The sequence below is a fragment of the Triturus cristatus genome, chromosome 9 (assembly GCF_964204655.1).
Source record: "Triturus cristatus chromosome 9, aTriCri1.1, whole genome shotgun sequence".
In the NCBI taxonomy this organism is placed as follows: domain Eukaryota; kingdom Metazoa; phylum Chordata; class Amphibia; order Caudata; family Salamandridae; genus Triturus; species Triturus cristatus.
Window position 1 is genome coordinate 479,680,386 of NC_140592.1, and position 26,027 is coordinate 479,706,412.

At 44.7% G+C, this 26,027-nt stretch overlaps 1 protein-coding gene across 16 annotated transcripts in view; it reads right to left on the bottom strand.

The window, feature by feature from the left end:
• The window catches only part of BRMS1 (BRMS1 transcriptional repressor and anoikis regulator), a 292,161-nt gene that overhangs the window by 248,130 nt on the left and 18,004 nt on the right, over window positions 1-26,027 (bottom strand). For 8 of the 16 annotated variants that reach the window (XM_085625426.1, XM_085625418.1, XM_085625424.1 and 5 more), the window contains exons 3-6: window positions 20,183-20,329; window positions 12,564-12,654; window positions 11,666-11,743; window positions 8,015-8,142 (exon numbers count right to left, since the gene is read on the bottom strand). In XM_085625426.1, the coding sequence (XP_085481552.1) occupies window positions 8,015-8,142; window positions 11,666-11,743; window positions 12,564-12,654; window positions 20,183-20,321 (436 nt within the window). In that variant the 5' untranslated portion in view covers window positions 20,322-20,329. The remainder of the gene's footprint in view (window positions 1-8,014; window positions 8,143-11,665; window positions 11,744-12,563; window positions 12,655-20,182; window positions 20,330-26,027) is intronic. The other 8 variants (XM_085625430.1, XM_085625422.1, XM_085625420.1 and 5 more) reach the window with 1 other exon arrangement.

A 26,027-nucleotide genomic window follows, 5' to 3' on the forward strand; every position in this document is an offset into this window, starting at 1 on the left:
CAATTACCTGCACCTGGCGCCTTTTATAGTGCTATCAATGGCGTCCCCAACCCAGCCCGACCCAAGATGGCTGCCAAAACCGGCGCCCGGTGCGCTCAGCCGAGAGCAGGACCGGAGCAGCAAGGACGGGTAAGAGTGAACTTCTGGGTGCTGCTGGGCGCTGGGGGGTCTCAACACACCTCTAGGATCAGGTGTGGAGAATAACAGGTAACAAGTACAAACGCTGATAAAAACGAATTAAAAGCGAATTAAAACACAGGGAAAGACAGGAGACCTCCCGGCTTCCGCCTCAGGAGGGAAAAGGTGCGTGCAGTGTCAGAATTGCCGATTACCTGCACCTGGCGCCTTTTATAGTGCTATCAATGGCGTCCCCAACCCAGCCCGACCCAAGATGGCCGCCAAAACCGGCGCCCGGTGCTCTCAGCCGAGAGCAGGACCGGAGCAGCAAGGACGGGTAAGAGTGAACTTCTGGGTGCTGCTGGGCGCTGGGGGGTCTCAACACACCTCTAGGATCAGGTGTGGAGAATAACAGGTAACAAGTACAAACGCTGATAAAAACGAATTAAAAGCTAATTAAAACACAGGGAAAGACAGGAGACCTCCCGGCTTCCGCCTCAGGAGGGAAAAGGTGCGTGCAGTGTCAGAATTGCCGATTACCTGCACCTGGCGCCTTTTATAGTGCTATCAATGGCGTCCCCAACCCAGCCCGACCCAAGATGGCCGCCAAAACCGGCGCCCGGTGCTCTCAGCCGAGAGCAGGACCGGAGCAGCAAGGACGGGTAAGAGTGAACTTCTGGGTGCTGCTGGGCGCTGGGGGGTCTCAACACACCTCTAGGATCAGGTGTGGAGAATAACAGGTAACAAGTACAAACGCTGATAAAAACGAATTAAAAGCGAATTAAAACACAGGGAAAGACAGGAGACCTCCCGGCTTCCGCCTCAGGAGGGAAAAGGTGCGTGCAGTGTCAGAATCTGATAAGAAGGAGGAATGCTTTCCATTCTAACATGCCAATTACTTCATTTGCATCATAAGATTCACACGGACATGCTTTCACCAATGTCCTGTATTACTAAATGTGACATGATGCATTACTATGCTCAGTCTGCCTGCAATGCCAGTCATCTCTAATACTATTGGAGTACATTTTGTTGTAGTGGTGTTACCGGCATCAAAAAGATTTAAATAAAAATGGATAGTGCTTGGAATAGGAAGAGTGATATTAAAAGACCATACAAAAAAGCAAAGAACAAAAAGATTTGCAAAGAGTTGTGTAGTGTAAATGAATTGCTGAATTACACAGTTTTTAGCATATGTAGTACAATAGATTACACATATTCTATTTGAATTTCCTTGACATCAAGGTTTAAGCCAAGCGTATGCGAATGGAGTTTGTATACTGTTGTATTCGAATGGGGTTAGCTCCCTTATACGGGTGCATCTGTTCCCACCCACTCCTGCAAAGATGTCATGCAAGGCCAACAGTGCTGGTCCACCAGTTCACAATTTATCCATGGACAGTTCACGATTTTCCAGTTGTGTATTGAGGCCTGGGGTCGTGTTACATCCAGACAGACAATTAGTAAAACAAGGAGCTGGATGTGGACTTAGTAGTGTAAATAGAGAATGGATCTAATTAAAAGTGGGTGTGGATGACAGAAAGGTATGGCGCGCTTGGCCAAGTACATCTATATTCTGACACCTGGCCTATGAACCTGGGGCTATGGGCCCTGCCTTTGGTCTATTAATGAAGTTCATTTTAGAAGTAAGTGCTTAGATTGATGGTTTGTGCTCTTTGATTGACAGCAGCTCCTTAATTATTTTGGATAATTATATTGTATTGTAATTGCATTTATATAGTGCTTACTACCCCTGACGAGGCGTCAAAGCTATGAGCAAGTCTCACGGTTTCGTGTGATTCCTATGATGCTTTTAAAATCCATGAAGACATTTGTCTAACCTTTTTAACTCCCACACATTATTTAGGGTTGTATGCAGTTCTCTCCTGTCCCGCATGGGCAGGCGGCCGGTCGTTTTCTTATCTTGGTCCATTGATGTGGAACTACCTTCCGATTGCACTTCGGACTGAAACCAGTTACGAGAACTATCGTAAGGGTTTAAAAACCTGGTTGTTTAATATGTAAAGCTTATCTTTCTTGGTATTCCTCTGCCCCGACAGGCGGCACCGGGAAACCCTTGGGTAGCTATGCGCCTAAAAAGACTAAATTAACAATAACAATCTGCATGCTCTTTCTAATGGATGGAGGGCCATCAATTGACCGAATATCAGCCGAATAAATGTAAGTTTTCCTGATGATCTCAAAGAAAGATTTTTGCTCTTAATTTAAATGCTTACATTGGAAATGAACTTCCTAAGTCTATGACAACTACAAACAAGCATTTGCAATGCGATAGTTCTCGCATTTGCGAAAGTTTGAGCTGTTGGCATTGTAAATGACAATGCCTTTTATTTACGTGTTGGTTTTTAAAACATAAATAAAAGGCATTGCCATTTACAATGCCAATAGCTTAAACTCTCGCCAATGCAAGACCTATTGCATTGCAAATGCTTGTTTAGACTGTGCCCAGTGTGCAGATGCGGCAATGCCGCTCAAGACAGTTGAACTTAGTGTCGGGGTACACAAGAGGGTTGCCCCATGTCCCCGCTTCTCTTTGTGCTCGTGACTGAGCCTCTGGCAGTGGGGGCGCATCGGGAACTGCAAGATTGGGTCACACAACTGGGCAACACTAGGCAGATTATATCCTTACATGTAGATGATGCACTGTTTAACCTCGCCTCTGTGAGAAAGTGGCTCTGTATATACTGTTCCTTAATAGGTACAGGGTGTACAGAGTCCACAGTCCCCCAGGGTTTGACAGAGGTTAAAGTTAGATATAACCTTACTCTCTAAAGTGGTAGCTTGGTCGAGCAGTAAGGCAGTATCAGAGGACAACGTAAAGCATTTGTTGTACACACTCAGTCAGCAAATGGTCTCACACACTCAATAACTGAACTCTAGGCCAATGGTTTATATATAAAAAAAATATATGCTTGTTTTATTTTAGAACCAACACTTGGATTTAAAATATACTTTCTCAGAATGAGATGTTTCATATAAATACTTTTGCAATATGCAATTGACTTTTGTAAACAGTTACAAGTGGTTGCAATAGGCAACTCTATTTTAAACACAACAATGCATTGAGCTCAATGGATAATTCAAGTTATTTGCAACAGATTACTTTTTAGATTACTTTTGGAATTCCAGGACTGGATCCTAGATTCAGTGCTGGGTAAGTACTCAGAATCAAGTGATGAAAGTCGACTTAATTGCTGTAATGATTTTTAAACAATATTTAGCTATTTTAAAAGTTGACACTTAAAATATTTCAAAGAAAACAGTCAATGATTCCCTATGGAAGAAAATTCAAGTTGCAGGGACAGTATGTTCTCGTTACTTTTGTAATCCAGTACTGGGTGCCTAGACTCAGTACTGGGACCTTTATCCAAAACAAGTAAGTAATTACGTTTTCAGATATTATACGATTTCTGAAGAATATTTAAAGATCACAGAAATCGACACTTAGAAGAAATTTCACAGAAAAACAGTCAATGATTGCCTATGGAAGAAAATTCGTTTACGGGTAAGTACAGTTGTAAGTATTTTTCAGAGTCAGTGCTAGGCACCAAGAACCAGCACTGGGAGCTCACCTAAGAGCAGGTGAGTAATTTAGTTTTCGTTACTCGGCTGATTTTTGGTGAATATTTTAAGATTTGAAAAGTCCACACTTGGAAGAAATTTCAGGAAAAAGCCAGTCAATGTTACCCTATGAGGAAAATAGTGTTATCGGTTTAAGGGTAAGTACTCGACTGGCAGAGTTGAGGTTCTGGGCATAGACTCAGGGGTCCCCCAGGGTCAGGTAGGTAGAGTTGGTTCACCCTCAGCGACTCTAGGGCGGCCGGGTGCAGAGAGAGTTAGGCCCAATGTTATCCTATGAGGGATAGGGGGGCCATGGTTGGTGGCTGCTGACTGGCAAACCACGCGGCTGTGGGAGCTGGGCTCCTGGTCACTTACTCAGGGCAAGTGGGGAAGTAGGTAGGTGTAGAGTTTTCACTGCCAGGGCCACTCGGGCGGGTGGGTGTAGGGTGCTTTTGAGCTTTCGGGCGCTCAATTGATTTCAATGGGAAATCTCTGGTTTAGAAAAAGACTGCAAGCTCTGGGACGAGGACTCTTCAGGTGCCACCACCACTTCGAGAGGTAAGTTGGGTAATTGGAGGATAGGTAGGTACCCTGGGATTGGGCACAGTGGGCCACAGGGAGCTGCGTGCAGGGGTGCCTTTTGGTGTCGGGAAATCTTACCCTCTGTTGATCGCGGTAGGGGGGGCACCTTGTTCTGAGGCTGCAGGCTTCTTCAGGAGTGTCGAGGAAGGTCCTTGGGTGCCGGACTCGGGGTCACAGTCGCCGTGGGGTCATCCTCGGGGTCTTTGTTCACTCCAGCACTGGCCAGGCTTGGCTGGTGCAGAGTGTGCTGGGTTCGCGGTTCCAGGCTACTGCCAGGGATTAGAGGAAGGTTTTGAGTAGAGCCTCTACTCATGGGAGTCCCAGGGGCTTAGAGCCAAAAGGTAGCCAGGTCCTCCAGGGTTGGTGAGGTTGCTGGCCACAAGAGATGCCGGGTTGGAGCAGGAGCGGGTTCGAGGGTCGACAGGCCCGTAGGGCTGGGGCCAAACCAGTTGGTGTCTTCCTCTTTTTAGCAGCTGCAGGGCAGGTCTTCTTTCTTCTTGCTCTTCTTTGTAGTTTTGAATCTGGAATCTGGGGAAGGAAGGTTCAGGGTGCCCCTAAATACTAGATTTAGGGGCGTTACAGGTAGGTGAAGGGCAGGAACCAATGCGTTCCTGTCCTGGGGTGGATACACCCCCTATCCTGCCTCTCTCCTGTGGGAGGGGGGCAGTAGCCTAGTCCTGATAGGGTAGGGCTCCCCATCTTCAAGATGGCGAGAGCCCGGAGATGTGCTTCACCTCGCCTCCCCCACCTGAGGGGTGGGGTTGGCAGGCTGGCACATCCCCTGTCCTTATTTGGGGTTTCCGGCCAAAGCTTCCCGCCAGAGTGGGGGGTTGCAGTGGCCTGGGGAAGCTCACAGAGGCGGCATGCCTTTGAAGCTTCCCCCTGCCCATCCTGGGGGAGGAGATTTAGCACCTCGCCCAGGATGTGCATTGTTGCCGGCCCAGGAGAGCAGGGGCTCTCCTACCCCAGGGGTCCAGCAACATGCCTGCTGGGTGGCAGCCTAGGCAGCCTCAGAGCAGACGTGGATTGTAGGTTAGGTTTAAGGGGGCACCTCTAAGATGCCCTCTGGGGTGCTGGGTACATTAAATCCCACACTGGCATTAGTGTGGGTTTCATGTGCTGAGAAGTTTGATACCAAACTTCTCAGTCTTTAGTGTTGCCATTATGGTGCTGTGGAGCTAGTGTTTGACGAGCTCTCAGCACCATGTACTCTTAAATGGCAGCACTGCACTTACAGGGCTAAGGAATGGACCTGGGCACTGTAGGGGCACAGGGCTCCTGCTCCTGTGCCCACACCATTGGCATAAGGCACCCAGCTAGAGGGGTGGCTGATGTATGCCATGGCAGTGTAGGTGATGGGCATGGCACACAGGGATGTGTGTCATGTCGACTTTGTTTTTGTCTTGCACCCAAACACTCAGCCTGCAAAGGCAGTGTGTGTGTGTAACGGTACAGGGCCTCTAAGGGTGACACAAGGAGTGCTGCAGCCCTTAGAGGCCTTCCCTGGTCACAAGGCTCTGGGTATCTAGGGTACCATTTACCAGGGGGTGACATGTGGCCAGGGTTTGCCAATTTGTGTTTGGTTTGTTTTAGGGAAGGAACATAGGCCCTGGGCACCTGATTGGCAGGAGTCCAGGGCACACTCAGTCAAAGTACATTCAGCAATTCAGCAAAAAGTGGGGGCATACCATGCAAGAAAGATGGCACTTTCTCACAGCCTCCCCTCAAGAATCCCTCAGGTATCTCTCAGGATCCCGTTTCAACTCTTTCTCGATTTCTGGGATTTGTCAGGGTTGTGAATTAACCAAGGTAAGTCCTGGTTGTTTCCTCTGGCGGCACTGTTTGGGACCCCTGCGGAGACCGTGCCAGATGTTGGCTTGTGCTAGGAATCAGCACATTTGGGGTATTTTTAGGGGGTGATAGTTGCTCACTCTAAGGCGAAGCAACCATACCTTAACGTGGGATGGGTTCTGGACTCACTGAGAGCTCGGTTGCCTTTTGGAACACGCTCCCGCTGTCGCTGATGGGCCGGATGGCAATTCCCAATATGGTACTCCTCCTGCACTGCTTATACTTCATCCAGAACTTCCTTTGCCCTCTGCCCGCCAGGGTATATAAAGAGTAAGACTTGATCCTGGTTTCTTTTCTCTGGGCCGGTAGACGTAGCAGAGTGGCCTTGTCCACGCTGATGCAGTGCTACGAGGTGAGTGGCCTGGATGTGCTGAAATTAGACTTGCATTATTACGCCACTCAGATGTGCCCGATGGCTTGATTCTGGGGACAATTGGGAAAAACTTGCTGGGTGGTACGGTAGAGGTAGGGCAGCTACCAGCGATATTAATGAAAGGTGCGGCAGGAGGCGCACATCTGGCAAACGTTAATCAATGTGGTGTTGAGACGTGTCCCTTTCCACTGTGAATTGCCGGTGTGGATACTGGCACCGGTCCGGCAAATGGCTGAGAAAATGTGGCTCAGGAAGGACTGACTTTCTCCATGTGGCCTGGGACTGTAGGGCAGTGCATCACTTCTGGAACCAGGCGGTATGTGAACTTACAAGGGTGTCCTCGATACAGTTGTTGGTGACCCCACAATGCTGTTTGCTGGGAGATGTACAAAGTCCAAAAGGTCAAAAGATGGCCTACAAATTCTCGCAGCTGGTGCTGGTTCATGCCCAAGGCAGTGTGGCCACCAACTGGATAGGACAGCGGGCTCCAGTGATTGTTCATTGGCACATGGATGTGGCTGAATGGTCGTTAGCAGAGGAGGTCTACATGAAGCTTAGCAGAAGCAGGGATGTGTAATTCCAGAAGCCCGATGCCCAGGACATATTGTTTGGGGTCAAGGGCAACAGGTTTTCATGTGCATGTTGTCCTTGGGGCAAGTAGGTCCAACCCCCACAGCACAAACCCTTTGGCTGACAGTTTACAGTACCACATTATAGATCAGGGAAGGGAACTGTCGGCAGTTAAGTTAATTTTTGTATCCATGTGTTAATGATGTTCAGACTTCTTTTTATGGTTCATTTAAGGAAAGCCTTTATTATTAGGGTGAGCGCTTTAAGTAAATGTGGTTATCTCCGACTGCACTACGGACAGTGGTTCCAGTATAAAAATGTGTACACGTTTGTCAAAGTTTAGCAATATGAAGCTACGTATAATGCTCCCAGAATGCTCTTTGATAAGATGCAAATATTTGGGGAAGCTTGAAAGCAAGATTGATGATGCTTTGCTTTCAAAATAAAATGTTCACAAAAAAAGCAAGTAGGAAAAAACATTTAGCTAAAGTACTGCAAAGGTTGGGTACAATCTCTTCGCAGCATCATTTAGGAAAATGTGTTGATGTACGCTAGCGTTTCCCAAAAATATTTATAACGGAAAACAAGTGTAATCAGTTTCAATAAGATTACAGGAAACAAAAATAAACAAGCATTGGCAAATCCATAGGTCTCAAATTGGTGATCAACCTTTTGGTTTTGTCAGTGCGTGACTTGTTTTGGCATTGTTTTTGTAAAGCCTTATTGATGTGGGAGCTGCTGGGCCCTCACCATTATATCAGATAGGGAGGATTAAAGTGGTTTAAACAGTGGAGTGATAAGTAAGAAAACTGAAGAAAAAGTTGATACACACACTCGCCTTTATTTTCAACCTACTGAGCAATCATGGACCCATACATGTAACAATTCACTCTTCCACAAACCAAATCACTGTCTGACAATCTCATTTGCCCAACTTACCAGCCACCTCAATGCGGATCTTCATATTTTTCTGAAGCACAGCCAGAGGGTCAATGTACTCTGCAGCTTTTCCAGCCGCCACTTCTTCAAGTTTGGCTTTCACCTGCTGTAATCTTTCCTTAAATAGCCTGAAAATAAGAGAAAACGTTTGGTGATTGACTTCATGCGGACTCTCCATAAATTAGTCAACTTTTCAAAGCAGGCTGTCATTCTCATCCTTTGTGTAAGTTGCCTCCATTCCTCGCTGTGTCCCTCATCTTGCCATAGACATGGTTTATAAAATTTCCAAATTCTCTGTGCAGCAGTGTCCTCTCCACTTGCTATCCCCTAAGACGGGCACTGCCTCTCCGTAAACCACAAATAGAAACACAAGTTTCAATTTGAACTTTGCAATGCTTTCAAAACCACCGTGCAAAGTCTATTTTCCCTCCCAACAGCACACAGCTTTCGTTTAAGCAGTCTGACTAAACTTCTCTTCCTAGTCCCCTACAGGGTATTTCTTAGCTAGTTGTAACTTCCCTTCTCAAGTGCCCAATAAGTCCCCTTACTCACAAATGGCATGATGATGTATGCTACACTCGAAAATGCCAATAAAAATGTTTAATATCAAGTCCCCTACTCACTATCAGTTAAATACCCCCCTCACAACCTTTAGTAATTCTCTTTCTAGCGTTAAAACGCTCTCTCTCTCACCCACACACCAGGCCTGTCCTACTTTTCTACACCACCTCAGGAGTCATTACTTTTGCAACCTCTTTAATGAGGCCTTTCTGTTTCCTACCATTAGTTGCACTGCCCTCTCTTTTCCCCATTTGTTCCCTCATTGGCTCATTCACTCTTCCAATACTTTGTCATCAGCCTTTAATGTGACCACCTCTTCTGAGACTTTTTATAATGACCATCCCTATAGCCTGGTGCTGCGATCTAATATTCTCCAGTGAGAACTTCCTCCCAATTTCTAAATTGACAAGGACTCACACTCTCTTCAGAGATGGTCCCCATCCCCATCTTGTCATACTTTCCCAAGGAGGCTCTTATCCCCATAAAAGAATCACCCATCGTGTTTTACTGCCCCTTTCCCTTCTCTTCCATCCCTACAATTCTCCCTACTGACACTGCAATCCATTCTGATATGTAGAGTGTTTTCCTTCCCCTTCGAGTTCCGCCCTCACTCCTTTTCAGCCTCAAAACTAGAGTTCCCTCATCACTCTAGACACTGGAAAAACTCTGAAGGGCCAGAGAAAGGATTAAGGATTCACATTTTGCAAACAAAGGAACAGAGAGGAATGTGGCAATTATAGAAATGCCAGCAGGTCCTCAGTCGCAAGGCATTAAACCAGTGGCTTATATAAATTGTAGCACACTGTATTCCCTAGCGTAGCACCCTATTCTCCAGTGCAATAACAATGAGACATCCCTCAGTTTTTAAAGGGACAAATACAGGGTTTGGTGGAGATAAGTGATGCCTCAGAAGCATCTGCATTTCCGAATGGATTTTAATACTGTACCTTACAGTCAGCTAAGATGGCCGACTTGTCATGGCGATAGCTGGTTAATGATTTAAGTGGCTTAGAGACAGTAGGCAAAAGCAATGACTAACTCGGGGACATGGTTTACATCATTACACAGCACCTACAGAGTACTTTGGTGGATGTGAGCGCTAGCAATCTTGCTGCTTGCTCAAGTGTAGTGCTGTAACATGTTAGACTCTGGAGAACTACCACTTAAAAGCAATGGTTTTATTAGTGTACTTGGATTATCTATCTTGTCCTGGCCAGCATGCAAGGGGAGAAAGAACTTGACTATTGGTTTAAGGAGTGGTCTTTTAATTAAATATTTCTTGACAAAATCATTATGAAGGAAGCCCCCATGCAACTGCAAACGTCTATTGATGACATCTTGCTCGTTCACAACTATGAGTCAGCCTTCACACCATGGAGGAGAACAATCTAAAAGAATATTGTTGTCAACAATGCCCTTGTCATAACAAAGAACAACAGTAGCCATCTGGTAATTCTTGACCTTTCACTAGCACTCGATATCATAAAACAACAGCCCTTACTGAACATCCTGATAATTAGTGTGGGATTCACGGACTCTGCTTATATTACAGTGGTTCTCCTCCATCCTCTCCAATTTGCAATACTTGCTTCCAATGCAACCCACCAGACAGGATAGCATGTGACCAACGAAGTACAGCAAGGATCAATCCAATCTTCAGTTTTAGTCTTCGACATCGATCCCCTAAAAGCACTTTAAGCCACCCACTACATCCATATCGGTCAGGACACCTATGACACCAAAGAGCCAAAAAAAGTGATCAAAAGCCATCCTAACATCTCATCAGTTACACGAATTGTCCGACTGAAGACATCCTCTATCAAGCACCTATCTTAAAGTGAATCTCAACAACACAGAATTGATCCATGTCACAAACCACACTGAAAAAGTCCCAAACTAGGTTTTCTTTAAACTCCATAATGAAAAAATTACCTCTCCTTTAAAAACCACATCACAAAGAAGATGCCAACTGCAAAGCATGAATTCTCACCCCAGCATAAATCAAACGAAAATTCCTTACATCATACAACAAGCCCACCATCCACGACAATGACAACTCCGTTCTTACAGACGTCCAGTACAACCACCTGACTTCAGTGGTCAGCTGTCTCCACTTTTACACCGGTCCAAAAGTCTAAATAAATGAAGATACATCACCACAATCGAGAAGGAAATGTGACTGGTTAACCCACAGCCAGCATGATCTTCAAAACCAGCTGCCATCCTGCTCTTTCCAGGTGCTCATTTTATGAATGTGCTTTATTATGGGGAACTAGGAAGAGAGCATGCTGCCTGTTCAACCAATGGAGTGCCTCCCTGGGGACAATGGTGAAGGCCCTACTTTATTGCCTGGTTCAGCACAGCCAAAGGCTATAATAAATATGAGGAATCCATTAGTACAGGTCAGAGTTAAGTTGTTTGTAACGTCAGATAAACACAGAGGTGGTGGGCAGGAAGATCGAACCCTCAGGCCCGCCAAGAGTTGCGGTGGGGTGCAACAAATCAAATGTCAATCACAGAGAGGACTGCAGGAAAGAAGAGAGAAAATAAATGCATTACAAAAAAGATAAACATATTTATAGAGATAGGAGAAGGATGCTTCTAAAACTGAAGGTTATGTTTAATGTAAAAGGAAGGTCAGGACTAAAAAAATAACTATTTATGACAGAGGTGATGTATTGAACAATCTCTCAGGAGAGGAGGAGGAGGAGGATACAATATAGAACACAGAGGAGCAACAGATCTGTGAAAGAAACAAAGCAGGAGGCCACCTAATACTTGCGTATTAACACAGGGTGGAATAGGCTTCTGCAGCCCTGATTCACTGTCAAATTCTAAACTTCTCTATTTCCTCAACCTTGCATTCACACTAAGGCCCCTTAAGCGGAAGACTTTCCCAAAGACTTATTTCAATGTACTTTTAAGAATGGTCATTTACCTGCCAATTTCCTAGGTCAACTTATATGGACAGCCTTTTTCCCTCTCGCCAAACAACCCCTTAATTAGGTTTTCAATAGCATTTTTACCCCCTCCTCCTCCCTTGCTGCAATTCCAAGAACCCCTTCTGTCAGAAACAGTCCATTTCCTTACCCACTTACACGGAGACGCCACGTCCTGTCCCGCGATGTGGAGGCACCTCGGGCGAGCCGAGGGAGGCGTCTACAAGGTCTGTGGGGAGAACCAGAGGTAGTCTGGACCCTTGGGGGAGGTCATGCACAGCATGGTAGGTTTTCATACAGATTCCCAATATTTCCCCAATGAGTAAATTGCAGCAAAACTTTTGGGCTACCATCCAAATTCCATCACTCTCATCACTCTAGAGGGTGAAACTACTAGGGGTTTACTGAGTTGCATAAACACCCATGCAAAAAAAGTCATCAGACCCCACCCGCCAAAGGTTTATGAATGTTGTCAAAGAGCAACAAGTGCCTGGTAATGCCACTGATGCCTGTAGAAGCTGCTGCACTCTCAAGGAGTCTATGTGGTCTATGTGGAACAAGTGTGGTCCAACTGCCTCCACCCACCCATACATCCCCTTTTATCAAATGTCCTCCCCTAGGCCTAAAGGTCCCAGCTGACAGGAGTCTCAATCACCCAAAGAGCACTGTCACAGAGCCACAGCTCTGGCCCCAAAGTCAGACCGCAAATCAGAATCCTTAGCCCAAGGAGATAAAGTGACATGTCAGAGATTAAAGCATGCAAATGCCAAAGAAATGCAACAAAGATAAAGTCGCTCTCGTAGAGGTTAGCAAAGGGCTGAGGAAGTTAATGGATCTGGTCACTGATGAACAAAACACAGTCAGTAACCTTGAAGCATGCATTTAATTGAAAGAGTCAAAGCCCTGCCTTCTCCCCATATGGAGATGGCATTCTATTCTGTCATCATACTGTCACAGTCTGCTCTCCACTTCTAAGCAACTTCAGTTTGGTGCAGCAACACTCACCTCGCCCACCCAATCTCTCAAATCCCTGAGGTTGCACTACTTACTTGTCCTTCAGCTCCGCAAACTGCTTCTCCAGATCAGACATCTCATCTAAGCACTCGGTCCGCCTTCTTTCACAGTCCTCATCATCCATCTCTGCAGAAAGGAAAATGGCGGTCACTTCAAGTGTTTCAATCTATAATACTAAACATTACAAAATTACTTTCCTAATGTGCCAAGTCCACCTTAAATCAGACCTTCCGATTCCCTAAATAAGGTGAAATTAAACCCTTGTACCTAATCTTTATTATAAATATGCAGCTCAAAGAAAGCAACCACTAACGTGATGTTGGTTTCTCGATTTCTGCCATAAACAATTAAAATGTCCAGTTTGATGAGCACAGAACTTCACTGTTATCGTTTTCTTAAGAGGCTACTTTAAGATCTCACAATAGTGGTATTACTGCTGAGATGACTTCAGAGTGTATTCTAAGTTAAACAGTGCTTTTATATATCTAAGAAGGCTTTTCACTTGCTATTATGAAATAAAATATACATACAAGACTCCACGTTCCAAGCTGTCCAAATTCACATGGTGCAAAAACTGCATCTTATGGGTTTTTTAATGGTTTTATTCTTGCCACTTGGCAACTTCCATGTATATATTGCAGGCAATATACATTTCAGATAATGGTGTCAATATACATAATTATAGAAGAAAGTACATGTACGTTTCCCATCCTCACAAAATGGTTTTACTATAATCCCTGAAGACTGCATACCTTTCTTCAATCAACTTCAAGATCAGCACTGACTAAAGTGTTTGATGTTTTACAGCTGATGGGGTTAGATGAAGTCTTTTGCTATGTTATGAGGTTCTGAGCGGTTTTGGTTTCAAAGGGGAGACAGTCTCCCTCTGGTCTGCCGGCATCAGTCCTACCGACTCGATTCCTCAGCAGGCAGCCATGCTGTGGCTTGATAATGACAATAACTGGACTGCACTCCTATTCCGGTACAATACAACCCAATATGAATTGTTACAGCAATGTTGGAAATGACCGCCCTCTAGTAGTTTAAACCCTTTTTGTGTCACTTAGAGCAATCTGCAAAACCTTCTGAGTAGTTTGCGGATTCTGCAAGTCAAACAATATGACACCATACCCAGCTGCTACTTTTGAAGGATTAATTTAGGAACATTTCAATGTGATAATATAACATGAAATAAACAAATATCAGTATCTACACAGCACAAATTTGCTTGGAATTCGAGAGACATTGAATGCAAGTCTGCTGGACTAATGTCTGGATCTCCTTGCTGACAAAATTGAGAGTCAAATGGTAATGGGTGAAAAAAGAAGTGGTCGCTTCATTGATACAGGCTTTTCCTCCTAAAGAATGGGAAGGATATAGACCTAAACACCCCCACTATAATGTTTTTGATTTAAATATCCTCAACATGAACTTCCTCAAAGAGTGGTTCCAATTAGTAATTTATGCTCAACAAATTGTAATGAAACCAAATTGCATATTTATCGGCAAATGTCCTTCCCTAAGGTGCTCCAACACCCATCAACTTTGGCTCATGATGGGTTGTACATCAACCATTCAGAAAAACGATAGGGTAAATGTTAGGTTGGTAAACAAAGTTAAAAGACAAATGTCCTCAAAAGTCATACAGGGCAATCAGAGTTGCTAGTATAGGTCCAAGAGTCTGTGGAACGTGCAGAAGGATGAAACTCTAAGGATTCATTCCCCAAATGTATACAAGTCTAGAATATCAGCTGTCAGATTAAGATTCTTCGGCACATTTGTATAAAATGCTTAACATCTAGGTTCATTTTATGTTTAAATTGTATATAGTGCTGTGTAGGAAGCTGGCTCTATATATATTATACCAAAGTAAGGTACAGAGTGCAGTGGATCCCCAAAGGAAGGCAGAGGTAAAAGTAGATAATTCCTTACGCTATATTTGTGGTAGAGTGGGAGATTTCACACACTCCAAGACTGCTTGTGTAAAAATATTATTTCATTGTATTTTATTTCTAGAACCAAGCCAGGCCTGGTACAGGTAAGTGTAATAGTATTTTGCAAAAATAATTAGGTTGAATTCAGTTTGAATGCGGTGAAATGCAATTGGATTGGTTACAGGTAGGTCCCTTGTTCATATACAGTTGAAATTACTTTTCAGTTACTATTGAAATTACTTATTAAGTTACTTTTCAGATTACGTTTCTTACTCCGTGTGGTATACCTAGATACCACACTAGGACATTTTCTGGATAAAGTTAAGTAATGCAATTTGTATCAAAATGAATGAATGAAATTAAATTGATAAAGCACGATGGCTACCCTGAGGCCTCCCACGGACAGCACAGCCAGAACCGGTTAGAGCCAGTTTTTGTAGAGCCAAGTTTTTAAGAGCCGCCGGAAGATAAGTAGATTGGGTTCCTGTCGAAGGGAAAGAGGGAGAGTGTTCCAGAGAGTTGATGCGTTGTACGTGAAGGACCGTCCGCTACTTCTAGCTCTCTTTATTCTGGGGGGGGGGGGGGGGGGGGGGGAGAAGAGAGAGGGAGGCAGTGGTGGATCGGAGAACCCTTCTAGGTTCGTAAGGGATAATCAAAGATTGGGTGATGGAAGGGCCAGTCTTCCAGAAAGCTTTCTGAGCAAGGCACATGGCTTTAAACTGAATCCTCTCTTTGTTCGGCAGCCAGTGTAAGGCCTTGATGGCAGGTTTTGCCGACTGCCACCGCGGGGTCTGTAAGAGGAGGCGAGCAGCGCAGTTTTTAACAATCTGGAGCTTATTGATGGTTGAGTGAGGGGCACCCAGATAAAGAGCGTTGCTGTAGTCGAGGCGAGAAAGGAAAAGTGCCTGGACCATGATCCTTCTGGCTTGAAAAGGGTGGAGGGGGAGGATCTTTCGTAGCATTCTGAGTATACCAAAGCAGGAGGCGGAGAGATTTACTGCTTGATGGCTAAAGGTGAAAGAGCGGTCTAGCCAGACTCTTAATTTGCTCTTTGCTCTTTAGGGACTGGAGCGGGCCCAAGACAACTGGGCCACAACAAAGCTGAGTTAAATACAGGGGCATTGCCCAAAAGCATAAGCTCCGTTTGTCCCCATTGAGCTTGAGGCACGAGTGGTCAAAACACACTTGTATGATTTTTCACAGAATTTCCAACTCCATACTTCGAACTTCGAACTTATTTTTTTTACAGAAAGGCAGCCAATGCAATCCTCTGGGAGGAAATGAAGTTATCTGTTTAATGGTACGTACTTGGTTTTGGGAGTTGGGTTTCTGGGGTTAGAACAAGGGGTCCCCAAGGATCAAAGATGACCTCCAAGAGCACCCTCAGCGGCACTAGGGCGGCCAGGTGCAGAGTGTGGAGGCCCAATGTTATCCAAAGGGGATAGGGTGTCTCCGTTTGGTGACTGCTCACGAGCAGGTCACATGGTTGAGGGAGCAAAGCACCAACACTTAAGCACAGGGCAAAGGGGTGTTCAAGTTAGCACCCAAGGTGCACCAACAGCGACACTAGGAAGTCCAGGTTCAGGGTGCTGTTTTGGCATTGGGTGCCCCGTTACTTCTAATTGGGATTATCCGGTTTCAACTAACACTGCAGGCTCGGGACGCAGATCAGCTAGAGGCGAACACTGGTTGGAGAGGTAAGCTGAGATGTCGGGGGATGCCGGGAAACCGTTGGTTGAACAACCTAAGGCAGAGGGCGCTGGATGCAGGGGTGTCTTTTGGCGTCTGTTTTTTCTCACCTGCTCCAGTTGCAGAGATCCTCCAGAAAGGGGCTGCAGGAGTCATCGGGAGACTTTAGTCAGGTCAGGTATCACCAGATCGCCTGGGAGACCTCCTCATGGTGTTGGGCCACTCAAACTCGGGCCGTGGGCGTCGGGAGCAGAGTGGTGAAGAGTCGTTGATTTGGCCGCAGACAGAGTCTGTTGGTGAGCAAATCCAGTGCTCACGGGAGACAAAGTCTGGTTGGGGAAGGCAAGGCAGGTCCTCCAGGTTCTGGGGAGCTGCAGGACACACCAAATTCCGCTGGAGCAGGTCGAGGTCGGGACAGGCCATTAGGGGAGGGGCTAAGTCAGTTGGTATCCTCCTCTACTTCCTTAATCAGGGCTCTTTGGTACTTCTTTTTGTTTCTTCTTGTCTGAGGAGGCAAGGTTCCCGGTTGCCCCCAAATACTAAATTTAGGGGCGTTTTAGGTAGGTAAAGTTTTGGGACCAATGGGTCCCTTCCTTGGGGTGGGTACACACCTATTATGCCACTCTCTAGTGAGAAGGGGGCATAGGCCTCACTCTGGTTGGTTGGGTGTCCCCATCTTCAAGATGGCTTGGACGGAGAGTTGTGCTTCGCCTCGCCTCCCCCACCTGAGGGGTGGAGTTGGCAAAGGTGGGCACACCTCTCCTATCTTGATTTTCTGGCCGATTCTCACGCCCCAAGTGGGGTTTTTAGAACCCGTGGGGGCAAGATGCTGGGAGCAGCAAATGGCTGGGGTAGCCCACAAAGGCGGCAAGCCTTTGAAGCTTCCCCTTCGCGGACCTGCTCACCCTGGGGGAAGAGGCTTGGCATCTCTGCCCAGGATGTTTTTTGTTGCAGGACCCAGGGGTCCAGAAACAAGTCTGGGGTGGCAGCTGGCGAGTAGCCAGCCAGCCAAGACACTAAAATCAGGTCAGTTTTCAGGGGGCATCTCTAAGATGCCCTCTGAGAGCTTTTTACATTAAAACCCACACTGGCATTAGTGTGGGTTTAATGTGCTGAGAAGTTTGATATCAAACTTCCTAGTTTCCAGTAAAGCCATTATGGTTATGTGGAGTTTGTAATTACAACCTCCATACCATATACTCTTTATGGCTTTACTGCATTTACAATGTCTAAGAACGGACTTAGACACTGTCGAGGTACCGGGCTCATGCCCCAGTACCCTCACCATTGGCATAGTGCACCCAACTAGAGGGGTGGATGACCTATGCCATAGGCAGTGGGTTGTGGGCATGAGACACAGGGATATGTGCCATGTCGACTCTCAGCTTGCAATGGCAGTATGTGGGCGTCAGGGTACAAGGCTTCTATGGGTGGCACAATATGTGCTGCAGCCCTTAAAGGTCTTCCCTGGTCACAGAGCCCTTGGTAACCATGGTACCTTTTACAAGGAACTTACATGTGGCCAGAGTTGCCAATTGGGTTTGCAAAAGTACAGATTTAGGGAAAGAACATGGGCCCTGGGTACCTGGTTGGCAGGAACCCCCCAGGGCACACTTAGTCACAGAGCATCAACATCAGGTAAAAAGTGGGGGGAAACCATGCAAAAAGGGGCACATTCCTACATGCAGTCATGTTTTTGAGGCATTGCGTATGCCTCCATATATTTGTGTGCATATTTTGTTTATCCCATTCCAAACTGCTCTTTGTAGAAGTAAAAGGATTGCATAATGTACATTATAAGAGAACAAGCAAAACTGTACAGTGCAGTAGCTAGTGCTAAATCACTTTATCCATGATTGAGAATGGTAATGGTGGAAGACCTCTACCAGGGCAACTGTCAAAGATGGTAGCAAGACTGATTCTTTAACGCAGGCAGGCGCTGCAGCTTCTGAGTCTGTATCGAATCTCTCTGGTTGGGCACAGATGGAGTTCCATGCTGGTCACTGGTAATGTTTGTATTTCCTCTCTAGCTCGAGCGAAACCTGCTGCTGCTTGGGATGAACCGTTATTTCCCATCGCATGCGACATCTATGTAACATTGCATGTAGGGGAAGATTTGATCATTCAGTATTTGCGGTGTCTCTGAAAAATTGTTAGTACTTCAAATAGTTCTGGCTATTTTTAATATTATTTATTTGTTTGCATACAAGGGTGTCCTTGCATATTCTAATTTGTATTTTACACATTGAAATATTTAATGCATTCTTTGTCTCACATTATTATGCTGAACGAGGTTCACGCTGAGTTGCAACTATGCTTGTTGCTCACTCCTTGGACTACTCGACTCCCACGCGGCTAACCATTCATATATATCTAACGTTTTAACCCCTTCAAACACAATCAAAACACATCTTTGATTGTAAATTTCGTGAAAATGTTAAATAGATTTACACCAATTTAGAAAATGCACGTTTTTGAAATAAGGTTTAACTTTTAGGCAAATATGGTGTCATTCCGTTAAAGAGCTTTTCCTGCACTGGAGAGCAAAGTTTTCTACGAGAATTAACATAGGAAATCAATGTTTTGGGACACCCTCTTTTTCTTGGCCCCTAGTTTGACGGATTAATGCAGTAAAAACTTCTAGGAAGGAATATAGGTGGATGAAGCTTTTTTTTTTTTTTTTAAAGCATGGTGCAGATTTGTTAAATGGTGCCACAGTTATTACTCATGGAAACGCTGACTTAACTATAACTACAGACTGAAGAATGCCGCTGTGTAATATTACACACATATATACTGAACTGGGTTCATGTTGCGTTGCAACTATGCTTGATGCTCGCTCGATGTGCTTTTTTCGTTTTCTTCCCATGTTTCAGCTTCCAACTTTGAGCTTGTGTTGTTGATTGGCCTGAAGTAGCTGGAAGGTTTTGTCTGGTCTCCAGTTTGTCGGATATCCAGTTTTTTCCTGTTTCTTCTACACTATTACCTTAAATAAGCAATCTTGAGGAATTTTTCTGAAACATCCGTGAGTTTGCTATTGGAGGCAGTAGGCAATTTCTTCAAACCAAGAAAGTTTGGAAGCTATCGCCTAGAAGACATGTCTTTGACATTAATTACAGGGAGTCAAAGTTTTGAAATTTTGGGAATAAACTCATCTGATACAAAATGTATCAAAAAAGTAAAAGCAATAATAACAAACTTGTGCTTTAGAATAATTTCAATAAATTATTTGACAGCGTTCCATTATCTTAGTCTCCATCTCTCCTAGCTCAATGTCTTATTTCTGACAGACAGCCATAATATTCTTAAGTGGATGGGATTTTGATAATCACCTAAACTTTTCCCATAAAGAAACCTTATTGCCATAAGGAGAATCAATCTAACAAATACAGTGGTCTTGTTACCAAAAATAACCCTAGTCTTAATTAACTAGTGTGACAAAAGGAAGTTACTATTAATAAACATTCTAATAAAAATTCACATTGCGAATGAAGCAGGTCTCCGAAACCAATGGAACTATCTTCAAACTATAAAAACAGGACTGCAAGAAACAAGTTCTGCAAGTGAAATATTCTCAGGCCTAAAGGGGTGTTAACTCAATATACATACGCTGCTAACAAGTATAACTGTGGGTACTCCGGCAATTCTAATTTTAAAAAAAGAAGCCTTCTCACATGAAACACAAAACAAACAAAAAAAACTGAGGAATTCTTCTTAAAAGTACTGGTAAGGGGCTGAAACCAAAACCTATTCATGAAACTGTACCTTCAAGGAAACATATTACAAACCATCAGTCTTATTACACAGAAAGACTGGTACATATGTTGTTCTCTCCGGAAAAAGGATAAAGAAATACAACTTACTTTAGATTTTTGTTGCAGAATTAGAAAGGTATTGTATGGGGAAAACCAAGAGAGCAGCAATCTTAACATTTAGAGATGGAAAAGGTCTGACTACTCACAAGCTAAAAAGGGTGTTCTTTCATCCCCTACTGCTTAAGGTGTGTGAGGTCAATATGCTAGGGCACTCACCAGAGCTCTCTTCTTCAGTGTCCGACTGGCTGCCAGTGTGATCATCCTCACTCTCATCTTCCTCCCCATTCATCTCAGCAGCAGAGTCACCGTCGGCCTCCATGTCCTCAGATTCTTTGCGCTCCGGACCGACCGGCATTGAGATTTCTGTAAAGATGGTAGAAACAAGCACATGCTTGAGTATACATTTCCTTCACTTACCATTTTTTAGGATTAAAATAGACACATTTTTCAGGATCGATTGTGGATACAAGGAGAAAAGAGCATTCACTCTTCCAGCCACAAGCGCATATCTGTTCACAGGGAGGGGGGGGGGGGGGGGTTGGGGAGACATGGAGAGCACCAGTCACTTATGGTGGTAACTTTAATCAACCACTCAGAATTTAGGACTGCAGATATCAATCATCCTGGACTAATCAGATTGATTTTAAGAAATTGGGAAACTGATAGTGTGCAATTTAGAAGAAATAAATCATATGTTGAGGCTTGCATAACAAAGAAATGTATTATTATTGAGGATTCCCCTACTCCCCAAAATGGTAAGCTTCAACTGGGAATGAGAGTAATTGATAACGATCCCTTGTCCTATTTTGAAGGTATAAATTCATATAATTTTTGTTTCTCTGTTACGGTTTTGCATACAGTGTGTATTTATTAATTTGTCACTAGCATAACCAAGTCAAAATTGTGTCTGCTCCTCAATGCTCTACAATCATCATACATCTGATTACTTGTTAACAAGGCTGCTGGATGACTGTTTTTATAGATCTCTGTCATTCTCAAGGATTGCATTGTGCATGTATAACGTGTCTGATTTGCTGCCAATTAATTTCTTGTTCTCTTGGATTATAATAAATTTGATTATCAAAAAAACAAGGCTGCTGGAAGTAATTTGTTAGTATTCTGTGTCGACAATACTTATGCAATTCAACCAAGTTCTTCTGTTTAGAACTAAGCTCTCTAAAAGTAGGGAGTGTGAGCAGTTAAAGCTAGTAAGTTATTCTGGGTTTATATAAATGCTCTGCACCCACAGAAAACTGAGCTGCCACAGGAAAGTGTCCCAAGACAGTGGACAGGGTTAAAAACTCAGAACCAGAATAGCCCAATAAATGAACACTCACTGTCATCAACGTACAGTTATTTTCTTCATTTCTGAAACAAATCAAGGATTTTAGTAGCAGATATGAATATACAATGGGCACTTTTAAGTGTGCATGTGTGGTGGCTGGCCAAACACATGCACACTTAAAAGGGCCCACCACTCCTTCCGTGCTATGCCTGTCGAACAGGATTCCCTGGTCCCGCCCAAGACTCGCGGCGACAGCGGTTAGGCAAAAATAGAATGAGAATAAAATGCTTTTATTCTCAGTTTATTTTCCCTCATTTAGCAGGGGGGCGGCACTTCCTGCCATTACAGAGGATCCGCCCCTGATTAAAATGTCCTTGAAGGAAGCCCTATAAGTAAGAGATCTGAAAGCAGCGCTCCCACCGCTCTTTGTAAATTTGAAATTGATAATGGATCCAACTTTAGATCTATTTTTTAATTAGACACAGGACAGGAGGTTGTCAAGTAGTAGGATTTATTTAGCATTTTGAGGTCGTCTGTTACCACACTTTGCAGCACTTAAGTTTCTCCAACCCAGCTGTGTTGCACAGCCGGGTTGAAAAAACACCCCAGGCACTGTCTGAGCAGCAAATGAGGCCACCTTTACCAATCCCAGCGCTTCTCTGATTCTGGGAAAGCTATGGGATTTTGAATCTAGGAGCCTGCGCAGTTGAAGTCCAGAAACGGAGAAGAGGAGCAAGGCAGCAGCAATCGGTGCGGCAGGTAAGTTATTTTGACTGCTTTTATTAGTGCGTTTAGTTTTGCTCGTATTCCACCTCCCTCAACCACTAAGCAATTATAGCACCCACCACCAGCTTTAACAGAAAGTGAAAGCACATTTCAAGGTAGTTTACCTCGCTGACAGTACACTTGCTCTAAAATGCCAACTTTCTTAATTTGATGTGCTAAACAATCACTACTTAAAAGACATGGAGATGTAGATCTAATGTTCCAGGATTAGTTTTACCCATTCATGTAGCAGGAGGTGCCATGCCAATTTGTTATGGACCATCAGTCTTTGCTCCTCCCTTTTAGAGTCATTTGGAAGGAAGGAGTATTCTGCAGTGGATGCACTGGCTTCACCACATAATGTCCTTTCTTTCCTATTTAAAGTTCAAGTTTTGCTAAACTGGACTTCGACATGGATCAAATAGAACAGATCACTAAGAGAGCCAGAAACTTACATACGAGGAGTTGTTTTTACTGGTGATACTATGCACCACCAGTTCTGCAATACATAAGGATTTGGTTTTTTAATTATTACTGACTCCATGTCTAAAATAATTATTCTTTTCATGGACTTGGTGAGTTATGCTCGCCTCTGCAAACTGCAGAGATGTTTAGGTCAATGAGTATGAACTTAGGAAAAACTAATTCAGAATACAATCCTCAGCTTATAGCGTCGAGGCCCCTCACGGAGCTCCCAAAGTGCACTTACTTTATTTTACAACGTTCAACACTCGAGTCACCTCCAGATACATAGGAGTGATCAGCGCAGCATTGGGGACCTTTTTACATTTTTAATCGTAATTACGAACAGCAGCATTCTTTTGACCTAAAGCTGAATAACAGCGTTGATCAGGGCAGTGGACAGCGTACCAGTTTACTCTCCATTCTTTTTTTGCCCCATACTTGAAAACAAGATACGAATGATGCCCACAGCTCTACTCCGCACCCCCAGACGCAGCTTATAGCGTTGAGGCCCCGCAAGGAACTCTCAAAGTACACTCATTTTGCAGCACTTAACACTGGAATAATCTCCAGATACATAGGAAGGATCGGCACTTCATTAAGGACCATTTTACACCTCAATCTGCAGCAGTCTTTCGAACTAAAGCTGCAAAATGGCGGCCCAATTACTTACACTCCAATACTTAGGGGTACGCCTCTAGCTTGTTGTTTGTTCGAGACAGAATCAGTGATCCTCTAAGGAAGTAGAAGACAACAAGTGAAATATGACTAATAACATCAATATCACTAGAGTGATGGAAAGCGAAATAGGACTACCCCGGACCATTTTGAGGACTATGCTCTCCACTCCAAATGAGGCGGCCATCTTGGACTGGTTCCCTCACAATGGACCAGCCCCAGAACGCTACTAGCTTTCGCTCATTGATCTCCCCAACTATCCACTCAGGTCAGATTCGCAACTTCTATTGCAACTTCAACTAAGCTATCTGCATCCTTCCCTACCTCATTCTCTACTTATCCCGCCCCACCCCAACCCCTCAATTGCATATCATAATGCAATCACCACTTTACTAGAACCAACCCCAGCTCTCCCCATGCCCAAACCCTTGCCACCACCATAGTTGCCCCATCACCCTCTGTCACAGTCCCCTCCCCTCCCAAGCCCATCACCCCCCACAGCACCAACCCCCTTAAGAACCATACACACCCTACACACACCACCACCCTAATTTCTCCATCACCCTCCTTCATATTCCCCTCTCCCTCCCAAGTCCCTCACCCCCACACAGCACCGACCCCCTTAAGAGCCCCACACACACACACCTCTCACCCCACAGCGCCATATCACATATTAACAGTGCCTGCCCCATCATGGAACTCACAGGCACACATACCAACACCATCATCTACCCCCCAACGTTTCACGAAAAGCATCCAAACGCTTTAAACCCAACCTGATAAAACTACACCCTGAAACACCCATCTCTGATCCCTACTTCTCAACAAACAAAGCTCACATAACCACGGATATCATCTTTTACACTAAACGAAGAGCACAATGGAGGAAAGCTTTCCTGGCTATATTCACGAACACTCCACTAGGAAAACCGCGCACGGTCTCCTCATCTCTATCTCCTCCACCCAAATTTTCAAAGCGACAGCAACCATTACCATCTATAATAATGGAACCATTCTCATGCAATCAACAAACCACAGCTTAAACCTGTTGGATAACATCTTCCCCATTATAAAAGAACAAGTAACAAAACCCCAAACCCTTCCCCAGGCAACCCCCACCACCAGCACACAACCTATCACACCGACCAATCCTACCTCTAACCACGCTCCTCTACTAGCCTGACCATTATTTACATCCGAGCTCTACGCTACCCCTCCCACCCAGATTGATTCACACATAAGACAATCCCCCCTTCCTACTGCACCAGTACTTACACTCACTACAGACACACTCACAACCACATTGGTACCACGACCACTAGTTACAACTAAGCTACCCCCCCACCCCACTAGATTCCCCCATAAGACACTCCCTCCTCTCCACTGCACCAGCATACACTCCCTTAACAAATACAGCATTCTCTCCTGGAACGAACATATCTCCCCCCATTGCCAACACTACCCGGTGCAAACCAAACACTACCAAGACCACACCCCCATCGCACACCTCTACGCCACACACGCCCACTCCCCGCTCCATCTCACCCATCCCCAATCTAGAGAGGGAATCAGATAGGACGCACCACAACAACCTAGATGACGTGCCTCCCTCTTACCACCCACCTGACCTAAGCACCCCTCCCACAATCACAATACATCCTCCAATCTCGATCACACCTGCACTTGTTGAGATCATACTCTCGTTACGGCAAATCAAAGAAGATTTACAAGTTATATCGGAGGGTCTTCTGAACCAACCTTGGCACACCAGAGATACACGACAGACTAAATCAAGCCCACACACAACCCACTCAATAGTCACTACAAAATTCCCATCCCTCAGGTGGAAATCAGTACCGTCTCACAATAAATCAACACGCCCAATCCACAGTACTAACCGCTTTCGGAGAAAGACTTGCTCTCTCTACTCCAATCCTATGAACCCTCAGACATGAATCACAACATTATGTCTCTAGCGCACCCGCCCAATACCAACTATTCCCCCCTAACACTCACAGGCCTACTAAGCCCAACCCGAGAGGCATCATCGAACACAACCTTATACAAGTTCCCCGCATTCAGGAACCAAATACATCCCACATCACACCCAGTCTTAAGTGTATACTCCTAAACTGTAGATCGGCCTCAAGACACACAGCAGACATAGCTGACCTCTTTCTCATACAAGAACAGGACTTGCTAATTTTAACCAAAACATGGCTAAAGGAGTCCTCAACACCCATCATTGACATACTAGTACCCCCAAACTATGACATCATCAGACTGGATAGAATCGATAAGACAAGGGGTGGGATCGCCTGCATACACCGTAATAATATTTCAGTAAACAGATCCATATCCCCCGGTATTCCCTTCTTGTGAATACCTATGCCTCGACATTACTAGCAATGGCAAACCAGTATGCTCTCTACACAAACTCTACCAACCACCTGGTGATAACCTGACCTTTACCAAACATTTCATGGATATCGTCTCCTCCAATACCAGACGTCAAAATATTCAAATATTTCTCGGAGACCTCAATCTCCACTGGAATTACCCCAATGATGCGGTGGTCAATAGTCTCAAAAACTTTCTCTGACCTCGACCTCACCCAAATCTGCAACAGCTCCACACACTGTAAAGGATCAATCCTTGATTTAGTAAAATCTAAAATTGACTCCATCCAGTTAGACTCGATCCATCCTTGCGATTGGTCCGATCATCATATTATCACCTTCTTCATCAACGAAACTGTGAAACTCAACTCGGTTCAACACACAAGACCTAAAATATGGAAGAGGAATCTGAAAAACATTGACCCTAACACAATCACAACCTCCAGCTATAACCCACTTCTACCCCTGAAGG